Source organism: Emys orbicularis, chromosome 1 (genome assembly GCF_028017835.1).
Source record: "Emys orbicularis isolate rEmyOrb1 chromosome 1, rEmyOrb1.hap1, whole genome shotgun sequence".
In the NCBI taxonomy this organism is placed as follows: Eukaryota; Metazoa; Chordata; order Testudines; family Emydidae; genus Emys; species Emys orbicularis.
Window position 1 is genome coordinate 8,612,172 of NC_088683.1, and position 21,304 is coordinate 8,633,475.

General features: G+C 45.5%; 1 protein-coding gene across 1 annotated transcript in view; it reads right to left on the reverse strand.

Moving 5' to 3' along the window:
- Positions 1 to 1,180: 1,180 nt before the first annotated feature.
- FBH1 (F-box DNA helicase 1) overlaps positions 1,181 to 21,304 on the reverse strand; it is a 41,168-nt gene continuing 21,044 nt past the window's right edge. Inside the window, exons 10-21 of the mRNA XM_065399092.1 lie at positions 21,040 to 21,268; positions 17,802 to 17,889; positions 17,300 to 17,386; positions 15,787 to 15,923; positions 15,426 to 15,525; positions 15,132 to 15,253; positions 12,678 to 12,753; positions 7,683 to 7,880; positions 6,748 to 6,873; positions 6,037 to 6,143; positions 4,081 to 4,212; positions 1,181 to 2,222 (exon numbers count right to left, since the gene is read on the reverse strand). Of these exons, the coding sequence (XP_065255164.1) occupies positions 2,052 to 2,222; positions 4,081 to 4,212; positions 6,037 to 6,143; positions 6,748 to 6,873; positions 7,683 to 7,880; positions 12,678 to 12,753; positions 15,132 to 15,253; positions 15,426 to 15,525; positions 15,787 to 15,923; positions 17,300 to 17,386; positions 17,802 to 17,889; positions 21,040 to 21,268 (1,573 nt within the window). The 3' untranslated portion in view covers positions 1,181 to 2,051. The remainder of the gene's footprint in view (positions 2,223 to 4,080; positions 4,213 to 6,036; positions 6,144 to 6,747; positions 6,874 to 7,682; positions 7,881 to 12,677; positions 12,754 to 15,131; positions 15,254 to 15,425; positions 15,526 to 15,786; positions 15,924 to 17,299; positions 17,387 to 17,801; positions 17,890 to 21,039; positions 21,269 to 21,304) is intronic.

Genomic DNA, 21,304 nt, shown 5'->3' on the forward strand with positions numbered 1-21,304 from the left:
CATCGCTCAGGGGTGTGAAAAAGACACCTCCTCCCCCCCCGAGTGACATAAGTTACATCGACTTAAAGCGCTGTCCACACCGAGCTATGTTGGTCGGAGACGCTCTCCTGCGGACCTAACTCGGAAGTGGAATAATTATGCCAATGGGAGACCGCTCTCCCGTCGGCATAGCGCATCTTCACCAGACGCGCTACAGCTGCGCGGATGTAGCACGGTAGTGTAGACTGGCCCAGAGATCACTTCATCCCTCACTGGGACGCAGCTGCACAAAGCAGCAGCTGTTTGATCAATACACAGCACTGTTACATGGCCTTACGGACCTGGGAGCAAGGAATACTTTTTGTAAACTGAAGCTGCAGGGGGAATTTAAAGGTGGCAGGATGTAATCACCCCATCAGAGATCTGCCCTTTTATGAAAGGCAAAGGATTTTTACAGATAATTCCTAAAAGCAACTGGGGGTGCGTAAACTATGTAACGAAAGGGCAATGAGAATGTACCAGTGTATCTGGCGGTTCCTTGCACGCTCTCCCCTGTTCCACTCCTCTCTACCTCCAGTCTGTCATTCTAGCACTTAAATGACTTCTCTGCTTCTCTCTGGGACGTCAGAATGGGGGGAAACCAGTGTGTTGCCAAAAGGCACATTGTATTCCAGAAACAAAGGCAAACCTGCTATACTGGTACCAATTGGAACCAGATCACATGCTCTCAGAGACCGGACACGGAAAAGTTTCAGACAGACATTCTCTGCTCAAGTTAGGACCAGATGAAAACAAGAAATTAATCTAGAATCATCCACATTTGTCCAGGTTAGGTGGACAACGACTACATGACTTCATGGGGATCGCATAAGAAATTGCTTTGGACCACACTGAACTGACCGGAAACGGTGTCCCATGAAATGCATATACCCTGTAAGGTACACGAACAAATAAGACAGGGTGCCCAAGATCAGGCTCCTTCTGAGGTATGTTTCTCCTTTGATCATTGTCATAAATATTGTACAGTCAAGTCGGATGCTTTGGTGCTGTAACAATTCTAGAGTAAAAAGCCCAGAAGTAAGTGTGTTCCTAAGAGGGATAATCTTGTGTCTTGCTTCCTCAGATACAGGGCTAAATCCATCATTAAAGAAATGCATAGTGTGCTTTCATCTCTAATGAGATCTTCAGTAAATAAATACAATCAAAAACAGCTTTTTCTCCAATTAAAAAAATCCGCACTGTTTAATACAAACAGGCTTCTGTTTTTATTACATACTTGATCACAGCATAAGACACTCTGGTTCTCTACGATCATCATCCTGAGGTTTAACTGAAGAACTGATTTTGTTTTGTTGAAGAGATTGATGTACGGGGAAGAGAGGACCATGGATGAGAGAAAGAGGCAGAGATGGAGAGACTGGGGAACACCCAAAGATTACATGTTAAAAAAAGACGTTCTCGACTTGATGCACGGGAAGTCAGCTATTCCTCCCTGGAGATGAGATTAGCCCTATGAAAATTAACTCCAGGAATGAGTTCTTTCATTAGTAATAAAATGCTTTTACATCATCTCCCTTAGTTTTGCATGCTCGTCTCAGTTTGCCCAATGACCAGAATGCATTGGGATAAAGCTTAAATATTGCAAAAAGTCTGGGCAATCATAAAAGCCAGTCACCTGAATGTGCACCACTGACAGAAACTAGCCACCCTGAGGGGCAACATGTGGGACAAGCGTGCCAACGTTCAGAAAGAAAATCTGTCAAGTCCAAGTGCATCTAGTATTGTACAAGTTACGCAGTCCGGGTTTCTTACAGTGAAACGTAATAGACAGCCACTTGGAACATACATCGACCAAGGTACCCTCTTGTAACAGAGGGATAACCCCAGACCTTATTCACAGCGCCCTCATGAACAGCTCTGGTCTTGTCCTTCTTCTGATGAGCTTGTCCAAGGACCATCAACTTCATTTCTCCAAGGACATCAGTAACAATACAGAGATGCTAGCTACAGACCTCCTCACTTCCAACACGTCAGAGCCAGATCTAGGACATAAAACCAGCCCCTTCCTGTTTTCAAAACAGGTCATAGAGGACAGCAACGTGCCTCGGAATTTCTAACACTTCATCGACGACATCCATGGTCAGGACCAGCTCAGGGGAAACGGTTAGCTGTGTCAAGGGGCCAAGACGCTGCTGCACGCAAGCATGGCACAGGTAGCCACCTTGGTCTTTGCTGCCATTGCTCTGTGGGAAAAGGACCAGTAGGAAATTGTAAAAGGAGAAGGATTGGAAAATACAGAGTCTCTGCCTCCTCTCCCTCAGACATACTGGGCCATTGAACTCAGACATGGGATGAAATAGGAGTTGGGGACATTGCTGTTGATTCAGATCCAGTGTGTTTTGTATCTGTCACCTATTTGTCGCTAAAGAAACCCCTTACAAAGCAGCATGCAATAAAAATTATACATGCAATTTCATTATACCGGGGCCTGATCCAGTGGGGGTGATGAGGGCTGGAGGGCTCAAGGGACAGGTATATAGCTATGTACTTGTATGGCTCCTATCACAGTGGTATCATGCACCTCTCAGACATGGTTAATGAATGTTTTACTTCCCCACCTTCCTTGGGGAGTCAAGTAAAATTATCTCTGTTTACAGAGGGCGAGCTGAGGCACAGAGAAATCACGAGCCCGTTCCTCAGCTGGTGTTAAATTGCCGCTGCTCCATGGACGTCAACATAAGGATCTGTCCCGCAGTGATTTGTCCACGGTATCGCACCAAGTCTTTGGCAGAGCTGGGAACTGATCCAAGATCTCTGGAGCACCTTAACTCCAAGGCCATGCTGCTGAGATAACAAATGTCTCATCCAGGTTCAAACCCAGCCCTGTTTGGTAGGGGTCAAGATTATTCTATTTATCAACCATAGTCTATGGGAAAGGAAGTGGTGGGTCCAAGGCCAGAAGGTAGGTGTCTACATCACACACAACAACAAAAAAACACCCACAACTGGCACAAAACTGAGCCCATTTTAATTTTTGGGTATGTCTACACTGCAATTTAAAACCTGCAGCTGGCCCATGCCAGCTGACTTGGGTTCGCAGGGCTCAGGCTAAGGGGCTGTTTAATTGCAGTGTAGACATTCAGGAGCGGGCTGAAGTTCAGGCTCTAGGACCCTGCGAGGTGGGAGGGTCCTACAGCTTGGGCTGCAGCACAAGCCAGAATGTCTGAGCCTCGCGAGCTGGAGTCAGCTGGCACAGGTCAGCTGTGGGTTTTTAACTACAGTGTAGACATGCCTGAGAGGGCAAGGCTGGAACGAGCCACGAAGACTAAAATACCCCTCAGAAGCCTAGAGACCAGGACAGGGCTGAGTTACAATGGTGGATGATGGCTGCCTTGTGCCTGTCCATTTTGTGCACAGGCAGATCTCATCTGCTACTTCTGTGATCATGGCTAAAAGCATGGGCGGCAGGTATCGTAGGCAGGGAAATGTGTTGTCTTCTCAAACAGCCTGATGTCCCCCCACCCATGCTCCACCCCCAGTCCCCAACCTGCCTGCTGTTCCCTGGGACAGGCAGGTTGGGGGCTGTGATTCGCCCCCGAGGCCGCGCCACGGTGCCTGTCCTCCTGGTGCTGGGGCCTCTCCGGCTGTGCCACTTGCTCTGTGCTGGGGCTGGCAGCTTGGCCAGGGGACACATTCTGGGACGGGGGGCCAGCTGGCCAGGGGTTGGGCCCAGCAGCGCAGCCCGGGGAGGCTGGGGCATGCCGGCCGGGGGTTTGGGTTGGACGGCGCCGCCCGAGGAGGCTGTGGCCGCGCTGCCCGGCTCTCCAGTGCTCCAGGGCTAGGGGCGTTAGCCTGGGGCAGGGGCCAGCGAACAGAGAGGGAGCTGGGCTCCAGTGGGCGCCGAATGGGTGGGGCCTCAGGCGGAAGGTGGGTTGGGGGGGGCTAGCCTCCCCAAGCCAGGGGTTCACCCACCGCCCATGGCTAAAAGGCTGGTAAGTGACATCTCCAGGGCTATCAACCTGGCACATTTCATTGGCACCAAGGTCACAAAACACAACTAACAAGCAGAGAGGAGAGGAGAGGAGAGGAGAGGAGACTTACGTAAGTGAGGGGCACTTTCTTCATGGTTAGAATCGAGTCGGCTGGCACAGCGTTGTGGCACTGTGACACGGAGCAATGAATTGCCCCTTCCTTTAAGGCCTCACTAGTCAACTCTGGCCGCAAGAAATACTCCTGAAAAGGGAAAGAACAAGGTGTGCGGTGAACTCAGGGCATCGGAATGTGTTGTGAGCAACATTAGAGCTTAAAAAAATATCCAACCGCAAAAAAACACTTGAAAGGAAGGAACTGGAACGAGACTATGAGGCCTGGACATGCAGGAAAGGGAACACATACACTTGTGGTGAGGGAGAGGCGCAGAATCAGTGTTGTATTACAATCAGATACGAGTCTAAAAGCAGTAGTCATTCATCACTGAGGCTGCACTTAAAACCACAACATCAGGAAACGGGAAGGCTAAGAACCAAATATCTCCTCAGTTACTCTGGACCTAAACTGGTGTAACTAAGAGGAGAATTCAGCCCATTGTTCAGGGAACCATATGAATCTTAGTTTCCCTCCTTACTATATAATTTAACCGTCCTTTATTCTGCTCCTATCCAGTCACGAGACCTCCTAAGCCCCTCAAGCATGAGACACTTTAGCACAGATGTTATGGGGAGTGTAGTGAGGCGGTGTGGTTTCCCGCCGCCCCGGAGAGAGACGAGCCCCTCCGGACACCAGAGTGGGCGGAGCTAGTGAGCTCTGAGCCCACCCCTCAGAGGGTCAGAAGGTGCCCTGGAAGTATAAAGGCTCAACCTCAGAGCTCACTGGGAAAGCAGCCACCGGAGAGGCCAGATTCCTGTGGCCTAGGCCGCGACTGGGAAGCGCCAGTGACCTGCGGGCTATGCAAGGACTGGCCCGATCTGCCCTGCGCTCGCTACCCAGAGGAGTTGCCGGGCTGCCCTGCACCAGCTACCCTGAGGAGTTGCCGGGCCTGCCTCTCGCCAGCTACCCTGCGGAGCCCATGGTGCTGGACCCCGCGGAGGACACCGTCCGGACCCAGGTACCACACGAGGGGGAGTTGGAAGTAGCCCGGGGGCAGCCGACCCGAGTCTGGCTGCAGCACTGCCAGAGCCTATGTCCGTGTGTTGCGGCCAGGATCCCCACTGACGCAGCAGCGGGTCTTCTGCCTCTGCTAGGGCCCGGGCTGGGACGCAGTGGAGTAGGAGGGGCTGTGTCCCCCCTGCCACCCACCTTGCGGGTGGCCGTCTCCCCTTCTCCCAGGCCTTTTGGAGGCTTGGACCTACTGTTGTTGCTCAGCCCTGCCTGAGGGCCTGAGCTCCAGACTCATTGTTGCCCCGCCCTGATTTAGGGCCCCGGCCTAACTGTACTTATTTCTTCCCCCACCAGGGCCACCCAGGGAGGACTCCCGCGGCTGAGCTAATTCCCCAATACATAAACAGAGTGTAGTGAGACGGTGTGGTTCCCCGCCGCCCCGGAGAGACGAGCCCAGGCTAATCTCTCTACACGGAGCAAGCACTCAAAGTTACATATATCGTTTTCTTGTTAACTTGCCAACGACCCATTGCAACTTCCATAGGCGCTGGAGCACCCACGGGGAAAAAAATGGTGGGTGCTGAGCACCCACCGGCATCCCCCCCCCCATCAGTTCCCTCCCCCCACCTCCAGTGCCTCCCACCTGCCAGTGGGCCCCGCAGATCACCGCCTCCCACTCTCTCCCTGTGCCTCCCGCCCACTGCAATCAGCTGTTTTGCAGCATGCAGGGAGGCTGGGAGGAGGACGCGGTGCACTCGGGGGAGAGAGGAGTGGGGGCGGGAAGAGGTGGGGCAGGAGTGGGGCTTTGGGGGAAGAGGTGGAGTGGGGGCGGGGCCTGGGGTAGAGCTGGGGTTCGAGCACCCCCCGGCACTTTGAAAAGTCAGCACTTATGGTAACATCCCACTCCATCTGCTCACAGATCCAAGTTACAGTCACTTTGCCATGGCATGTTTAACTCACCCCAGCCAAAGTCAAAAGATATTCCAGGGACTTTGTCATTAACAGATGCTTTTTGGCACGAGTCACTGCAACATACAGCAAGTTCCATTCATCTTCAGCAGACATGTCTAGGCAGAGATTACAGAGAAGAAGTCAGAAAAAAAAATAAGTGTTACAAGATAACTGATTGATAAAACTTCGGAATTTGTTCTGGTATTTCAGCTAGTTCTAATTCACTGCTGAATTAGGATGAACACTTAAGACAAGAGCTGGGTATGTCACAGAAACATGGTTGGTGTCTCTGTTAAGAAGGAGATAATAAGCAGAGTAGCATGGCTGCATGGTACCCTGCCATGTGTTTGTTACACAACCACGACAGGACTTGTGTAAGACCTCAGTGACAGCAAACAGAACCAATATTCTCTCCCCTTGGAGCATACACATTCGTTGCTGATCAAAGCAGGAACAATGCGTGTTCCCTGAGTGATGAACCTGCCCTTAAGTGCCATGCCCAGCTCCCAGGCACAGACTTACACAAAGGAACTGCACCACAAGTGAGAAGTCAGTGAATGACAGCAAGCTTGAGAGAGGACATTGCTAGGTACAGCCAGAGACAACCCCAAGCGTACCTCCAAAGAGTGCTGACTGATGGGGGAGTGCCAATGGGCCACCCTATGCATCACCTTTCCCTTTAGGGAAAAGAATGGTTCCAGTATAAAGGATCTCCCTTACCAGTGGTAAAGTGAGGCAGCCTCTGGAGATTATGCCTGGCACAAGGGACTTTCATAAAATCATCTGCAACCAGCACAGTATCAAACTCCAGGCCTTTGGCTTTGTACACGGTGCCTATCACATAATCTAGAACCAACACACATCAGGGAACAAGGGCAGGGGGAGAGAGAGGGAGAGAGAGAGGATATCAGCCAATATATCTATACTGCTGTTTTTATATCTTGTTATTTACTGAACACTATGTACAGATTAACTTCCTATGTTCTGCATTTATAGTTTCACTTGCTTTTAAATGTGAACTGGAAGCCAGACAGAGTGGGGGGAGTAATATCTTTTATTGGACCAATTGCTGTTAGTCTAATAAAAGATATTATCTCACTTACCTTGTCTTGCTAATATCCTGGGACCAAGATGGCTACAACAACACTGCAAACTGGAAGCAAAGCAGAGAGAGAGGGAAAAACCCCCAGACCAGAGCTCCTCTCCTGCACTAATCCACTAACCCATTAATGCGGACTGGCCCCCCCCAAGAAAATGCCCAGTTGCCTCACACCCCAGTCCAGACCTGAACTTAAACAAGAATGGTTTGTTGTATTTTGATAGTCCGCCAGTATTCTTCCAGAAATCACTGCAAATTTAAGCCAGTATCCAAGATAAGGCATTAGGTCAGACTGCTAGATCCCAGGAAATACTGACTGAATCCTCATTCAGCTCCACCAGAACCTCACTTATCAGTGCTCCAGTGGAAAATTCATTCTACTGTGACCCCAGGAATGTCCCAGAAGGAGTTGTCTTATTCCTTCCTGGGCGCAAGACCATCTTGGACCAAGTGCACTATTTTTGAGGAGCAGGGGGAAGTGAGGTTGGATTAAAAAAAGGGAAACAATTTCCTTCTTGGGGGAAAAAAAACAAAAAAAAGGTGCGTTTTGCTTTACCTGCAAATGCTATATTTGATACGTGACTGTTCTTTATCCTCGCCACCAGCTCGGGAATGCGGACATTGTATTTCTCCACTATTGTGATCTTCACCTCCAGTTCCCTGTCTTCAGTTTTGGATGCATAGTTCTTTAAACCCTGGAAGCCATCCTTCTCAACCCACTTTTTGATAAAGTGGTCATCAATTTGGAGTTTCACTAGTGAGAAGTGCATTGGAGAATGTCAATACACAAGAAAGGCACCATTGGTCGCATTTTTAACGTCAAATGAAATGGATAGAGAGAGAGTAGGGGAGACTGGTTGGAGAGAGCACTGGACTAGGACTCAGGAGACTTGGCTTCTATTCCCAACTCCAACCCTGGCCTGCTAGGTGAGTTTGGGCAAGTCACTTCACTGTGCCTCAGTTTCTCCATCTGTAAAATGGGCATGATGATTCTGACCTCCTTTATCGTAAAGCACTTGAGTTATACCGATGCAAAGTTCTATATAAGAGCTAGGTATGATTAGCAGTAGCAAGTGTCTCAAAAAACCTATGTTTATTATTTTTCTAAATGGTAGATGTCCTTTTGGAGATACTGGGATACTTTTAGGTTAGCCGAACAGTTTATAGGGTGGATTCTTACAGAAGTCAAGATATTCTTATAGCTATGAAGATGGCCAGTGATGGAACAGTGGCAATGAGCTGAAATGGATATGCCACATTCTCTTTCCTGACAGAAAGGATTTCCTGTTCACAAAGTGCAAGTTGGTGGCTGTACTGGAGGAAAAGATTCTTGGATTGAAGGGACAAGTAGAGACGCTGCTGAAAATCAGTGAAGCTGAGGCTTTCCTCAACAGCCAGGTTTGGGAAACAACAGGCTCAAGGGAGCATGACGCTTGCCAGCCAGGAATCGGAGAGAGAGGAAGTCAGAGAGGAGGCCTGGTGGTTCACAACCACGAGATGCAGGAGATCATGGCAGCCTTCTACACGGCTGGAGAAAGAGGACTGGGATGAATTCCACACAGCTAGTAGCTTTAAAATCAATACCAGGTCCTCAACGTGGACACTTTGGAAAATACCTCTCGAGATCCAGCAGCTCCAAGGAAATAGAGAGATGTACAGGATACTCATGTGGATGGCAGCTCCACCTAACATGTAAGAAAATCAAGCTAACTCACAAAGAGTTCTCCAGCTACCCAAGGAAAACAGACAATCCTTACTGGAGATTCAATACTAAGAAGAATCGAAAAAAAGGGGACAGGACGACAACAGGATAGTGGGCTGCCGTCCCAAAGCTGAGACACAAGACTCCACTCTAAAATTGGATAAGTACTGAAGTTAACAGGCAAGGATCCATTGGAGATGGTTCATATAGGCACTAATGACCTTGTGTTGTGGAATATCGCCCGGATCATAGATGACATCAGGGAACTTGAAAGCATGCTGAAGAAGAATGTCCAAGGAATCTTCTGAGAGATCCTTTCTGTCCCACATGTGAAGGAAGACCAAAGGCAGAAGATTCTGGAAGTGAACCCCTGGCTAGGTAAGCCATGGAGGGTTTTGGTTTCATGGAACACTGGTCCACCTTCTATGGGGGCTGGGGGTTGTATAGTAAGGATGGCCTCCATCTCAGTAGAAGGGGGACCAATTTTCTCTAGCTAGCCTGTCCCCAGGTAGTCAGGAGAGGATTAAACTAATAGCAAAAGGGGAAAGAAGATATGAGTGCTCAGCACAAAAATCGAGATGTTGAGAACAAAATTAATCAATGAACCAAAGGGCACGAAAAGAAGAAATTCCTGAATTGCCTGCACACCAATGCTAGGAACCTGGGTAATAAACAAGAGGAATTGGAATTGCTCATTTAGAAGCATAAATTTTTTTCTCGTTGGTATTCCTGAAACCCGGTCGGATGATTCGCAGGACTGGAATGTTAAAAACAATGGTTATAACCTACTTAGGAAGGACTGAGTGGGCAAAAGGGAAGGGGAGTGGTCCTCTATGTCAAAAATGGCATTACCTGTTCCCGATTCACTGATAACTTGGAAGAAATGATCTTGAATGCTTATGAATCAATGTCCTAACAGATAAAGCACAAGATGTGTTATTAGTTGGGGTCAGCTACAGACCACCAGATCACTCCAGGAAACAGGATTACCACCTCCTAGCGCACCTATCTATAAAGAATAGGAAAAAAAGCTGAGTGATCATGGCAGATTTAAATTTGAGTGATATATGCTGGAGGTCTCATGCTGCCAGTGCTAAAACATCCTTGGAATTTCTAAACATTATAGATGACAATTTCCTAACTCAAAAAGCACTGCAGCCAACACGAGGGAAATCTTTATTTAGACCTTGTCTTAACACACCTATGGTAGCATAGGTACAACTGATATGACTTGATCACATTTATAATGTGCAAACTATTTTGAACCAGATCAGCTGGAAGGAAGAATTTAATCAGAAAAACATGAATGATAATTGGGACTCATTTAAGAACACCTTATTAGATGCCAAATAAGGCACAATTGAAGAAGGCCGGCCGTTTAAAAAAACAACCTGGTTTAGAGGGGAAAGCAGTTATAAAAATAAATAACATAAGAAAGGGAAAGTTGATATTAATGAACATAAATCAGAAGTTAGGAACTGTAGAAAATTGATAAGGGAAGCAAAGAGACATAAGTAGAAGTCGATGGCCAGTAGAGTTTAAAAAACCCTTCTTATTGTCCTTAAGTATATTACGAACAAATAGAACAACGGTACTGGTCTATTACTAGCTGGAAATGATAGAATTATCAATAAGAATGGAGGAAAGGCAGAAGGGTTCAATAAATATTTCTGTTCTGTATTTGGGGATAAAACAGATTAGACAGTTTTACCATATGGTGATAACACTCTTTCCATTCCATTAGTATCTCAGTAGGATGTTAAACAGCAACTATTAAAGTCAGATATTTTAATATCAGCAGGACTAGACAACATGCATCTGCGAGTTTCACAAGAGCTGGCTGAGGAGCTCACTGGACTGCTAATCTTGATTTTCAATAAGTCTTGGAGCACTGGGGAAGTTCTAGAAGGCTGGTAGAAAGCGAACGTTGTGCCAATTTTTAAAAAGAGTAAACAGGATGACCCTGGTAATTATAGACCTGTCAGCCTGACATCTATCCCGAACAGCTGATAGAGCTGATTTGGGACTCCATTAATAAAGAATTAAAGGAGGGCAATGTAATTAATGCAACTCAACATGGGTTTACAGAAAACAGATCCTGTCAAACTAATTTGATATCTTATTTTTATGAGACTACAAGTTTGGTTGATAAAGGTAACAGTGTTGATGTAATACTTTGACTTGACTTTTTTATTAAAAAATTAGAACGATATAAAATTAACATGACACACATTAAATGGATTAAAAACTGGCTAACTGATAGGTCTCTAAATGTAATTGTAAATGGGGAATCATCATTGAATGGGTGTGTTTCCAGGGGGTTACCAGAGGGATCAGTTCTTGGCCCTACACTTTTAACAATATGCATTTTAATATGACTAAATGTATACATCTAGGAACAAAAAATGTCAGCCATAATTACAGGATTGGGGATTCTATCTGGGGAAGCAGTGACTCAGAAAAAGATTTGGGGGTCGTGGTGGATAATCACTGAACATGAGCTCCCAATTTGATGCTGTGGCCAGAAGAGCTAATGCGATCCTGAGATGCATAAACAGGGGAATCTCAGCTAGGAGTAGAGAGGTTATTTTACCTCTGAATTTGGCACTGATACAACCGCTGCTGGAATACAGTGTTCAGTTCCAGTGCCCACAATTCAAGAAGGATGTTGATAAATTGGAGAGGGCTCAAAGAAGAGCCATGAGAATGATTAAAGGAATAGAAAATGTGTGTTATAGAGATAGATTGAGCTCCTTGAGTCTGTTTAGCTTAACAAAAAGAAGGGTAAGGGGTGACTTGATTACAGTGTAAGCATCTAAATGGGGAACAAATATTTAATAATGGGCTCTTCAATCTAGCAGAGAAAGGTATAACAAGATCCAATGGCTGGAAGTTGATGCTACACAAATTGAGACTGGAAATAAGGCATGAATTTTTAACAGCGAGGGTAAATAACCATTGGAACAATCTACCAAAGGATATGGTGGTTTCTCCAACACTGCCAATTTTTAAAATCAATATTTGATGTTCTTCTACACAAGATCTGCTGTAGGAACTCTTCTGGGGAAGTTCTATGGCTTGTGTTACACAGGAGGTCAGAGTAGCTGATCACGATGGTCCCTTCTGGCCTTGGACTCAATGACTGAATTTATGAATGAATTTAGGGTGGGACAAATCACATTTTTAACTTATAGACAGCCAAGATCCATGCAGTTTAACCCAATCACATAGAGGTTATGTTCTTACACGAAGGCACTTCTCCTAAGGGCTCATATTCTAAAGCCACTCCCATGTTAAACGCTGCAACTAAGTTTCCATTATAACCCCTGATTCGCTCCCAGGATCCACCTAACATCAATAAACAAACACTGGTCAATTAGGTCCAAGGTGGAGGTAGTTTGTTGTGTTTTTTTTTTAAAAAAAGTGAATTGGACAATGTTTTTCTGAATGACACCCTAAAACTAAATGAAAGGTGTTCACCAGCGTGCAAAATGTCTAATAAATACCTCCATTTTATGTCAAAGAAATGGAAAGGACAGAGATAAAACATAGTTTACTGGACTTTTCTAGTTGAGACCAAGAATCTCAGGATCTGGAAGTGTAAACTGTTCTTATGACGTCAGATTCCACATTTCCACGGCACCAGTAGAAACACAGAAATAACCATCACCGATAGCCGTTCCCATCACACAACCACCCAGAAGATGAACAAACAACGTGACCCCAGTCACACTGAAGTGAAAGAGGTTTACATGTATCAGCTGGAGCAGTTGGAGATATGGTAGAAGCTAGAAAAGTTAACACCACGGTACATAACTTTAGGGGAAGAAGACAGAAGAATATACTCACATCTCACACGGGCCTCTTCAGGTTGAAGGAGTTTCCAAATATCATGAATTTTGTCTAGTCCAAAATTTTTAGGCCCCTAAACAGATAAAGATTCTCTTAAAATTGACCTAATTGAAGGTTATACTTAAAGTTTACAAATGAGCTAGTTTCCTGCCAAAATGTATCAGATTCACCAGCATGCAAATAGAGAAAAAACCTCAAAAGACTCGAAGGTGAAACTATATTCCTAAAGTGCACACTATAGAATGCATGATCAATATGAAACTAGAAAGAAATAATCTAGCCTAAAACTAGTGGATGATCCCAGATGAGACACACCAACCAACAACACACAGAATGAGCAATGGAAAACAAAATCCCAGCCGGTCATCATGTTTTGTGGCCAGGAATGTATTTTGTGGATTAGTTTGCATTAGAACTGGTTGGGAATGTTTTCATCACAATGATTTTTCAAGAAAATGCAGTTTCAATTTAAAAAAAAAAATTCCGTGGGAAAATGTCAATTTTGCAGTAAAATTTTGATTTTCCAACAATTTTCAGTTCAAATAGAAATATTTCTGTTTGTTGAACTGAAACAAAACGTTTCATTTCAAGTCAGTTTGACATTAAATTGCATTTCCCCTATTTTGCTCCATGGAAGTTGTAGTTCTGGGTGCTTCATGACTCTATTCTCTCATATAGCCTTGGCTCCATGGCTGGACTTCATCTCCCATGATGCACCACATGCTGTCCCCTCTGAGCTGTGGGATGCATCATGGCAGTCACAGGACCATGGGGCATCATGGGAGATGGAATCTGGCCAGAGAGCCCAGCTAATAGGGAAGAATGAGGCCATGAGACACTGGAACTACAACTCCCACGAGACAGCGGAGCATTAAAGGGAACTGCAGTTTGATGTTGCAATTTGGTTCAACAAACCAAAAGGAAACAGTTTTGATAATGATGAAACCTTTCATTTAAAAATCAAAAAAGTGTCAAAACAAAACATTTCCTCATTAAGATTTTTTTTTTTTAGTTTTTTGTTTCAGGAAATTTTGGGGCTTTTCAGTCCAACTCAGGATGCAAAAATATTGACACATCAGAACTTCCCATGGGATGGTCATTCCAATTTTTGCTCAGCTTTAGTTTACAGCTTCATGACTAAAGGAAGGACAAGATGGTCTAGTGCTTACAGCACAGGATTGAAATTCAGAAGATCAGAGTCCTATTCCTGGCTCTTCCACAGACTTGTTGAGTAACCTGGGCAGGTCACTTAACCTCTTTGTGCCTCCAGTTCCCCACTGGTACAATGAAAATAACTCCCCCATTTTGCATAGGGATTGGAGGGCCTTAATTCATAACTCTTTGTAAAACACTTTGAGTGCTTCAGAAGGATTGTGCTATTAAAGTGCACCTGCAAAATTTGAGCATGCAACAGCATGAATAAATGTTTATGCTCATACTACAAGTGCACACACACTTTTTGCAGATGCAAAATTAGTATGAATTTTGAAAACATGACTCCCAGAACTTTTTAGTCATCTGTATCTGCAGACCTGAAAAAAATTCTACATAGAGATAAAATGCAAAAAAATCAAACACCTTGTCGATACTACTAGTACCTGTTCAGTTATTATTATGAACATTTTTTCTGGGTTTTACAAAATGCTCAACAGATGAAAGCCAGTAGGCTCCTGTGACAACAATTTGAAAATTAAGAAAGTTAACTGAAACCACAAGAACTAAATCAAAGCGTTTGGTGCTGGCTTAACTCTGCTTTCACTGAAGTCAATCGGAGCTTTACCAATGACTTCAATAGCAGTGGAGTTAGGACAATGCTGAGTGCACCAATAACTTTTACAGACCGACGTACACCCAGAGAAGCTTGGGAATTAAGAGTTAGGTTTAATACTGCCTCCTTCACAGAAGTATAACTGAAAATTAGGTGTCACTACAGATGGGCACGCAGAGTTCATATAGGTCCCAATGTTCACAGCTTCACCTTGATCCACTAGAATACCTTTTTCTCATTAGTGAGAGAGTAGCTGCTCTCACCATGAATTAGTTTGCTTCATGGCTTACTAGCTAAATTCATGGAGGTTAGGTCCATCAATGGCTATTAGCCAGGATGGGCAGGGATGGTGTCCCTAGCCTCTGTTTGCCAGAAGCTGGGAATGGGCGACAGGGGATGGATCACTTGATGATTACCTGTTCTGATCATTCCCTCTGGGGCACCTGGCATTGGCCACGGTCGGAAGACAGGATACTGGGCTAGATGGACCTTTGGTCTGACCCAGTGTGACCGCTCTTATAGACTCTGGAGGGTCTGGGACACTTACTTCAAGACAAGAGTTTATACTTGTGACTGAAACTGCTTAGAGAGAGGACGACTCCCAATTAGAGTCATTTCAATGCCGCCGCCCCGCCCCAGAAGCTTTCACAGCTTCCACATACAATGTAAGAAATCTGCCCTACCCCAAGCAAGTGTATTTTTGTTGGTCTCTCTCTTCCAGTAATTGTCACTGCGTTCTCAAACACATTCAAATTGCCCCGTGATAAGAAAGCAGTCTTCCCATTCGTGCTGCCTCTGACATCACCTGGGAGATGGAGAAAAGGCCCAGTAAGTCAATGCAAGAAGAAAAGCAAGTATGAAATTATTTTTTAAAAAGCATATATTATTATTATTTGTATTGCAATAGTGCCTAGGAGCCCCGGTCCTGGATCAGGAACCGTGCTAGACGCTGTACGAACACAATTTAAATTTCTTACCCTCTTGATTTCCACCCACTAACATCTTATTCCGGATTTTCTTGCAGACATCCAAGATAGTAGATCCAACGTAAGCTATTTCAGGGCCAAATCTGAAACTCTACAAGATGGAGCAAAGGAAGCAGAGATCAGGCAAACAGAAGTAAATCCCACACCAAAAGTACATGGGAAATTACACCAGCTTATGAAACAAAGCTGACCCACTTTGATTAACGGACAACATGGGACGTTTTCTCGCTGCTGGCTCTTGGAAGAGGCACGGTCATTCCTTTGTAAATTTTAAACTGAAGTAAGCATATTACTGGAGAGAACGATGGGTCTTCAGCACCGGAATACACATGTACACACTGCCCAGTCTTACCTGTGTGAGATAGAAGATGTGGGTGTGTGGCACGGCGAAGAGCGCATTGACAGCACCTCGGAAGGTATAGATCTGTTGGTGTGGATCTCCTACAAAGATTATCCCACAGGTCTGGGACAGCACAATGTCCATGATGGCTGCAGCAAAAAGCGAAGCATGAACGAAACTCAAAGGGACCCGCTCGCCAAACCAAAACAAACTTCACGTGGTTAAGAAAATGGCTCCAGCCCAAACAAGCACGTGGGAAATAAACAAGCCCTTTAATCACATAACTGACAAGAAATTATTAGAACATATTGACGGTTCTGTGGTTAAGAAACTGAACTGGGACATAGGACGCCTGGGTTCAATTTCCTTCTCCACCGTGGACTCCCTGTGTGACTACATTAGGCAAAAATCACAATCTGTGTTTTAGTTCTCCAACTGTAAAGCCAGAACAATCCTTCCATTTCCCTTACCCTCACCACTTTATCGGTCTTGTTTACGGAGACCATGAGCTCTTCAGCACAAGGATTGTCCCCTATGTGTTTCTATAGGGCCTAGCACAGGGGAGGGCAAGCTACAGCCCACGGGCTGGATCCGGCCCATCAGGGCTTTCAATCCAGCCCGTGGGATTGCCAGCCCTATGGTGCAACGGAGCTAAGGCAGGCTCCCATGCCGCTCCCAAAAGCGGACAGCACCACGTCCCTGCGGCCTCTGAAGAAGGGGGGGGGGGGGGGGGGGGGGGGGGGGGGGGAGAAGGCTCCGTGCGCTGCCCTTGCCTGCAGGCACTGCCCCCCACAGCTCCCACTGGCCGGGAACGGGGAACCGCGCCCAATGGGAGCTTCAGGAATGGTACCCGCAGACGAGGGCAGCACGCGCCGGAGCCGCCATCCCCACACCACCCCCAGGAGCCACTGCCGGACATGCTGGCCACTTCCAGGAGCGGCGAGAGCCAGGGCAGGCAGAGAGCCTGCCTTAGCCCCGCTGTCACCCCGGAGCTGCTCGAGATAAGCAGCGCCAGGCCGGAGCCCGCACCCCTCCTGCACCCCGCATCCCAACCCCCTGCCCTGAGCCCACTCCTGCACCCCAGCCCCCTGCCCTAGCCCCCTCCTGCACCCCAACCCCTTGCCCCAGCCCTACATTCATGGCCCTGCAAACAATTTCCCCACACAGATGTGGCCCTCGGGCCAAAAAGTTTGCCCACCTCTGGCCTAGCACAACAGGGTCCTAATCTTGATTGGGGCCTCAAGGCACTACTTATAAATAATACTGATGATGCTGTACAGAAATTGAAGGCATTTGTGAACAACATAACCCCCCCCCTTCTCCCTCCTCCTAATGCGCCCCCTTTACCCTCAAACCACCAGTTCCATATATGTGGGTTAGTGATCTGAGCACAAGCATAGAAACCAAGTTCCCCTCCTAGCTCAGTTACCAATGCCCTCGGTGTCTTTATTTCCCTATTGGTGGCACAGGAATAATGGGGTTAATTAGGTCCTTATTTGTTCAGATGGCCTCCTGCCTTAGTCACCTGGCGTGCAGTCTTGTGCTTCATCCACAAATATGGCATCATATGCAAAAAGCCGCGGCTTCCTAAGCTGCCAAAGCTTCAAATACCCTGGAAGAAGGATCAGACTATCAGGTAATTCAGATGTAAAATTACTTTCAGTTTCATGAGACACTATCAATCTGAAATCCAGTCAGTTTTTAAAGAGTGATTTAAAAGCAGTTTCTGACCACAGATTTTGTAGGTTGATACATATTATTTATTTGCTCCTGTACGCTGCCTTCTCCCTTGCTGCTTGTGGAAGACAAACCACCAAAGGGGAAACTAACTACAGTTTCTGCGATTCTGACCATACTCCAGGAACTAGCGAAGGCACACAAGAGCTGTTTGCACAAAGCAAACTGGGAAAAGATAGGTTTCTTCTCCCTCTGATTGCGGTCAGTAAAAGCCATCGCAGGTGTTACTATTTTTGCTGTTTAAACTGATGATGTCCCTTTTAACATCTGTACTCTCTGTGACAACATACCATCTGATGTCATTTTGCAATTCAGTTCTGTATTTCCATTTAGCATTTTCATATTGTCCCATATCCGTCTTGCTTCTTCAACAATGATCTGGAAAGAAACATCAGAAGAATCCAGGTAGATTTTCATGCACAAAACTTCACTCTCAGCTGCCTCAAGTACTTTGGTATAACTGAGATGACAAATCTACAGTCTGCGGCATGCCTAATCACATTATCCCTCCTCTGGTATCCCCAATGACTCACCTATCAAGCTTCAGTTTCTCACATAGCCCTGAAAGATCATAGCCATTCTTCCCCTGGCTTCCATCTCTGACCTCATCTCCTGACATATTTCCCTCCTGTGTGGACCCTCCACATGGCAAATAACACTGAGCTCCCCCTGCATGGGGAACTCCCTCCCCAAAACTTATTGGTTAAATCTGTCCACTCCTAATTAAAATAGCCCAAAACAACAGTTCTATAGAGCAGAAACTCAGGATACGCATATGTCAATCAAGAGTCACCATGTGACCATTTTGCTGTAACACTTTTTCTTCCTCACCAAATCCTCTTGTTTGTCAGCCATCATATCTAAAACGCAGGCCCCAATTCTGCAAAAACTTGTGCATGGGAATAGTTCCACTGGCTTCTAAGGGTGAATGGGAAGTTCCGTCTTCATACCTATTCATCCCTTGGCCTCTCTGGTAAATTTGCCCATTAGTCCCAGCTGTACAGGTTGGTTTGCATGTTGTGTGGTGTAGGCAACGTTGGGATAACTGGGCCCACAAATGTATCCTAATTGTAAGCTCAATTGTAAAAAGTGAGTGAAAGTTCATAGAAGGTCACAATAACCAATTACAAATGTTGATGAGAAAAGGTGCAAAAGAGAGAGACTAAATTAATCCAAACAGAAAGGGCTACTGATATAACTCAAGGACTGTGTTAAGATCGTGCCTGGTAAACGAGAATGGTGTGGGACTGGAACTCAATGGACTACACCTGGCACGTCAGAAGTTAGGCCTGATGGGTGAACAAAATGGGAGGATGGACTGCTCCACTCATCACCCCTCTTTTGGGGCCCTTAATAAAAGATTTTTGGGGATAGGTACTGGCAAATCAATTGGCGGAATTCCGGCAGGAGGGGGAAGGCCATCAGGAGTCCCAATCCACTCCAAGGACACTGTCCTTCACCCAGGGATCCCGAAGGTCACTGCATCAATGTGAAGTCCAGACCCTGACGTACCAGCGGGGACACCTGGTCCTCACTGCTAAACCAGAGATATGCGAGATCCTGCTTTGCCTCTCCTTCCCTTGTATGTTCCTCTCTGCCCCACTATCTCTGGCTTTCCATCTGATCCTGAAATCAACTATCACATGGCACCAACACAATGAGATGAGACAGCCCATCCCGCCAAGCCCGAGAGAGAATGGTACAAGGGAGGAACCAGATCAACCAGATGACATCTCGGATTCCAGACTGGGAAATGAGCCAGAGCCCCATGAGCTGTTTTTGTGATTAACCTACCAACCCAGAGCATCTGTCTATGACTGACTTGCTGCCTGGAATCCCAAGAACATCAACAAAAGTCAAATTTCTTCCACCTTTACTATCCTGTCTCTTCCTCCCCTTGCGTCTGTTTATAAAAGCAGGAAAAGTAACCATCCTTTACATCTCTAAACTGAGCAACAAAACTAAGTCTTTCCTCCACACTTAGCAGGGTTGTCCAACAAAATAAGGGACTCTAACTGATGTCCTTTCTTGAAAATGGTCTTTTAATAAATGCTGATTAAGTCTGTCACATGTAATCATTTAATTTCAATAACTTGTTTTAGCTTTTTCCCCCACCACCCGTATTTTAGTTGATAAATTCCTAAATTTTGGCATCATATTCTTAGAGTATGTCTACAGTAGGAACACTACAGTAGCATAGACACTACACTGATGGAAGGGGTTCTTCTGTCACTACAGTAAATCCATCTCTTCGAGAGGCTATAGGCAGGTCAAGGAAAAGTTCTTCCACCAACCTAACGATGTCAACACTGGGACTTAGGTTGGCTTAATTACATTGCACAGGGCATGAAATTTTCACAGCCCTGAACAACGTAGTTAAGCTAACCCAACTTTGTAGTGTAGATCAGCCCTTTGTGTGTTTGCCATGAAACAAATCGAGGTGTCTGTATATCCAACTCCAAACCTTGTCTAACACTGTTTAATGTTGGACAGTGACAGAGTCATGTCGGCACCTTTAACTTTTTGGGCTTATATATTTCAGCTAAATTAATATGCCAGCACTTGTCACTGGATTGAGTCCAGTATTTAATTCTCAGCATGCAGTCATTTAGTAGCCTCTGTGAAACGAATTTCAGTCAGCCAATTCTGACCGGAGGTGGATTTGAAATGGTGATCTAGAGGTGGAAGACTCATTATCTCATTTCCAGACCCCATTTATTGAGGGTTAAAAATTGTGCTTTACAGGAAATAATTTGAAGAATTTAAATCCTTGTGAAAATTCATTTTATCAACTGACAGAGTTTTGGCCTCTAGAAATGAATCTCTATTATGTACTTGGATGACGAAATCAAAAATTACGTATTTGAAGAAATTAACGTTAAGTGATCATTACAGGCATTCAAAATATTAAAAAACCAAAATAAAAACTAAAACCCTGGTTAAAAATAAACCTGTTCTAGACTCTTCCTAAATGTTAAAATGATGTGATTTTAACAACAGTGTATGGATGGGTTAAAACACAAAACTCAAATAAAAAGTCTCAGCCGAACAACTAACTACTGCCAAAGTTTTGTTCAGCCATACAGCTACTTTTAGACACAGTAAATGAACTGTATTCTTAAGCCAGAACTGGCCCTCTTAAATCTATCCAGTTATTTTTATACCACTGTCAACACTGTAGTACTGGAATGCCTTCCAAATATTAACAAATACATGGGATCTCAAGTTTCTCCCTCTGTTCCTCATACGTATACTGAGTCTGGTCTAAACCCACTGGAAAAAGTCTCCCAATGACTTTAAAAGACTTTGAATCAGAGTTACGATGAGTTTCTTGTCTCATCTGCTGCAAGGGGATCACACAAGGAAGACTTATTCCTTTTTCATAGACCAACCCAGGGGAAACGAGAAATGCATTTGATTGGTAATTTCCGACTGCTGAATCATAAGGACCACCGTATCACTGGAGTCTGCTTTAATGCACGTTCCACTCCTTCCCAGCTGGACTCTGGCCTCTCCATCAATACTCACTTGCTTCTCTTCTTCACAGACTAGGACCCTCATGCCGTGTGTATTTTTGCACCATATGGGGGTGTGCTCCACCGATATGAATTCATCTGGAGAAGCAAAAAAGCTTTCAAGCGTCTGAGTTACTGTCTTTGCTCTTACGAAGAGAGATTGTCCCATGCGATGTTTGAGGATGAAGCTGATCGTGTAGGGTGACAGGTTGGAAAAATTTAGTTTGCCTTTTTCATTATAGCTGTGCCACAGACAAAAAAAAAAAAAATAACATCAC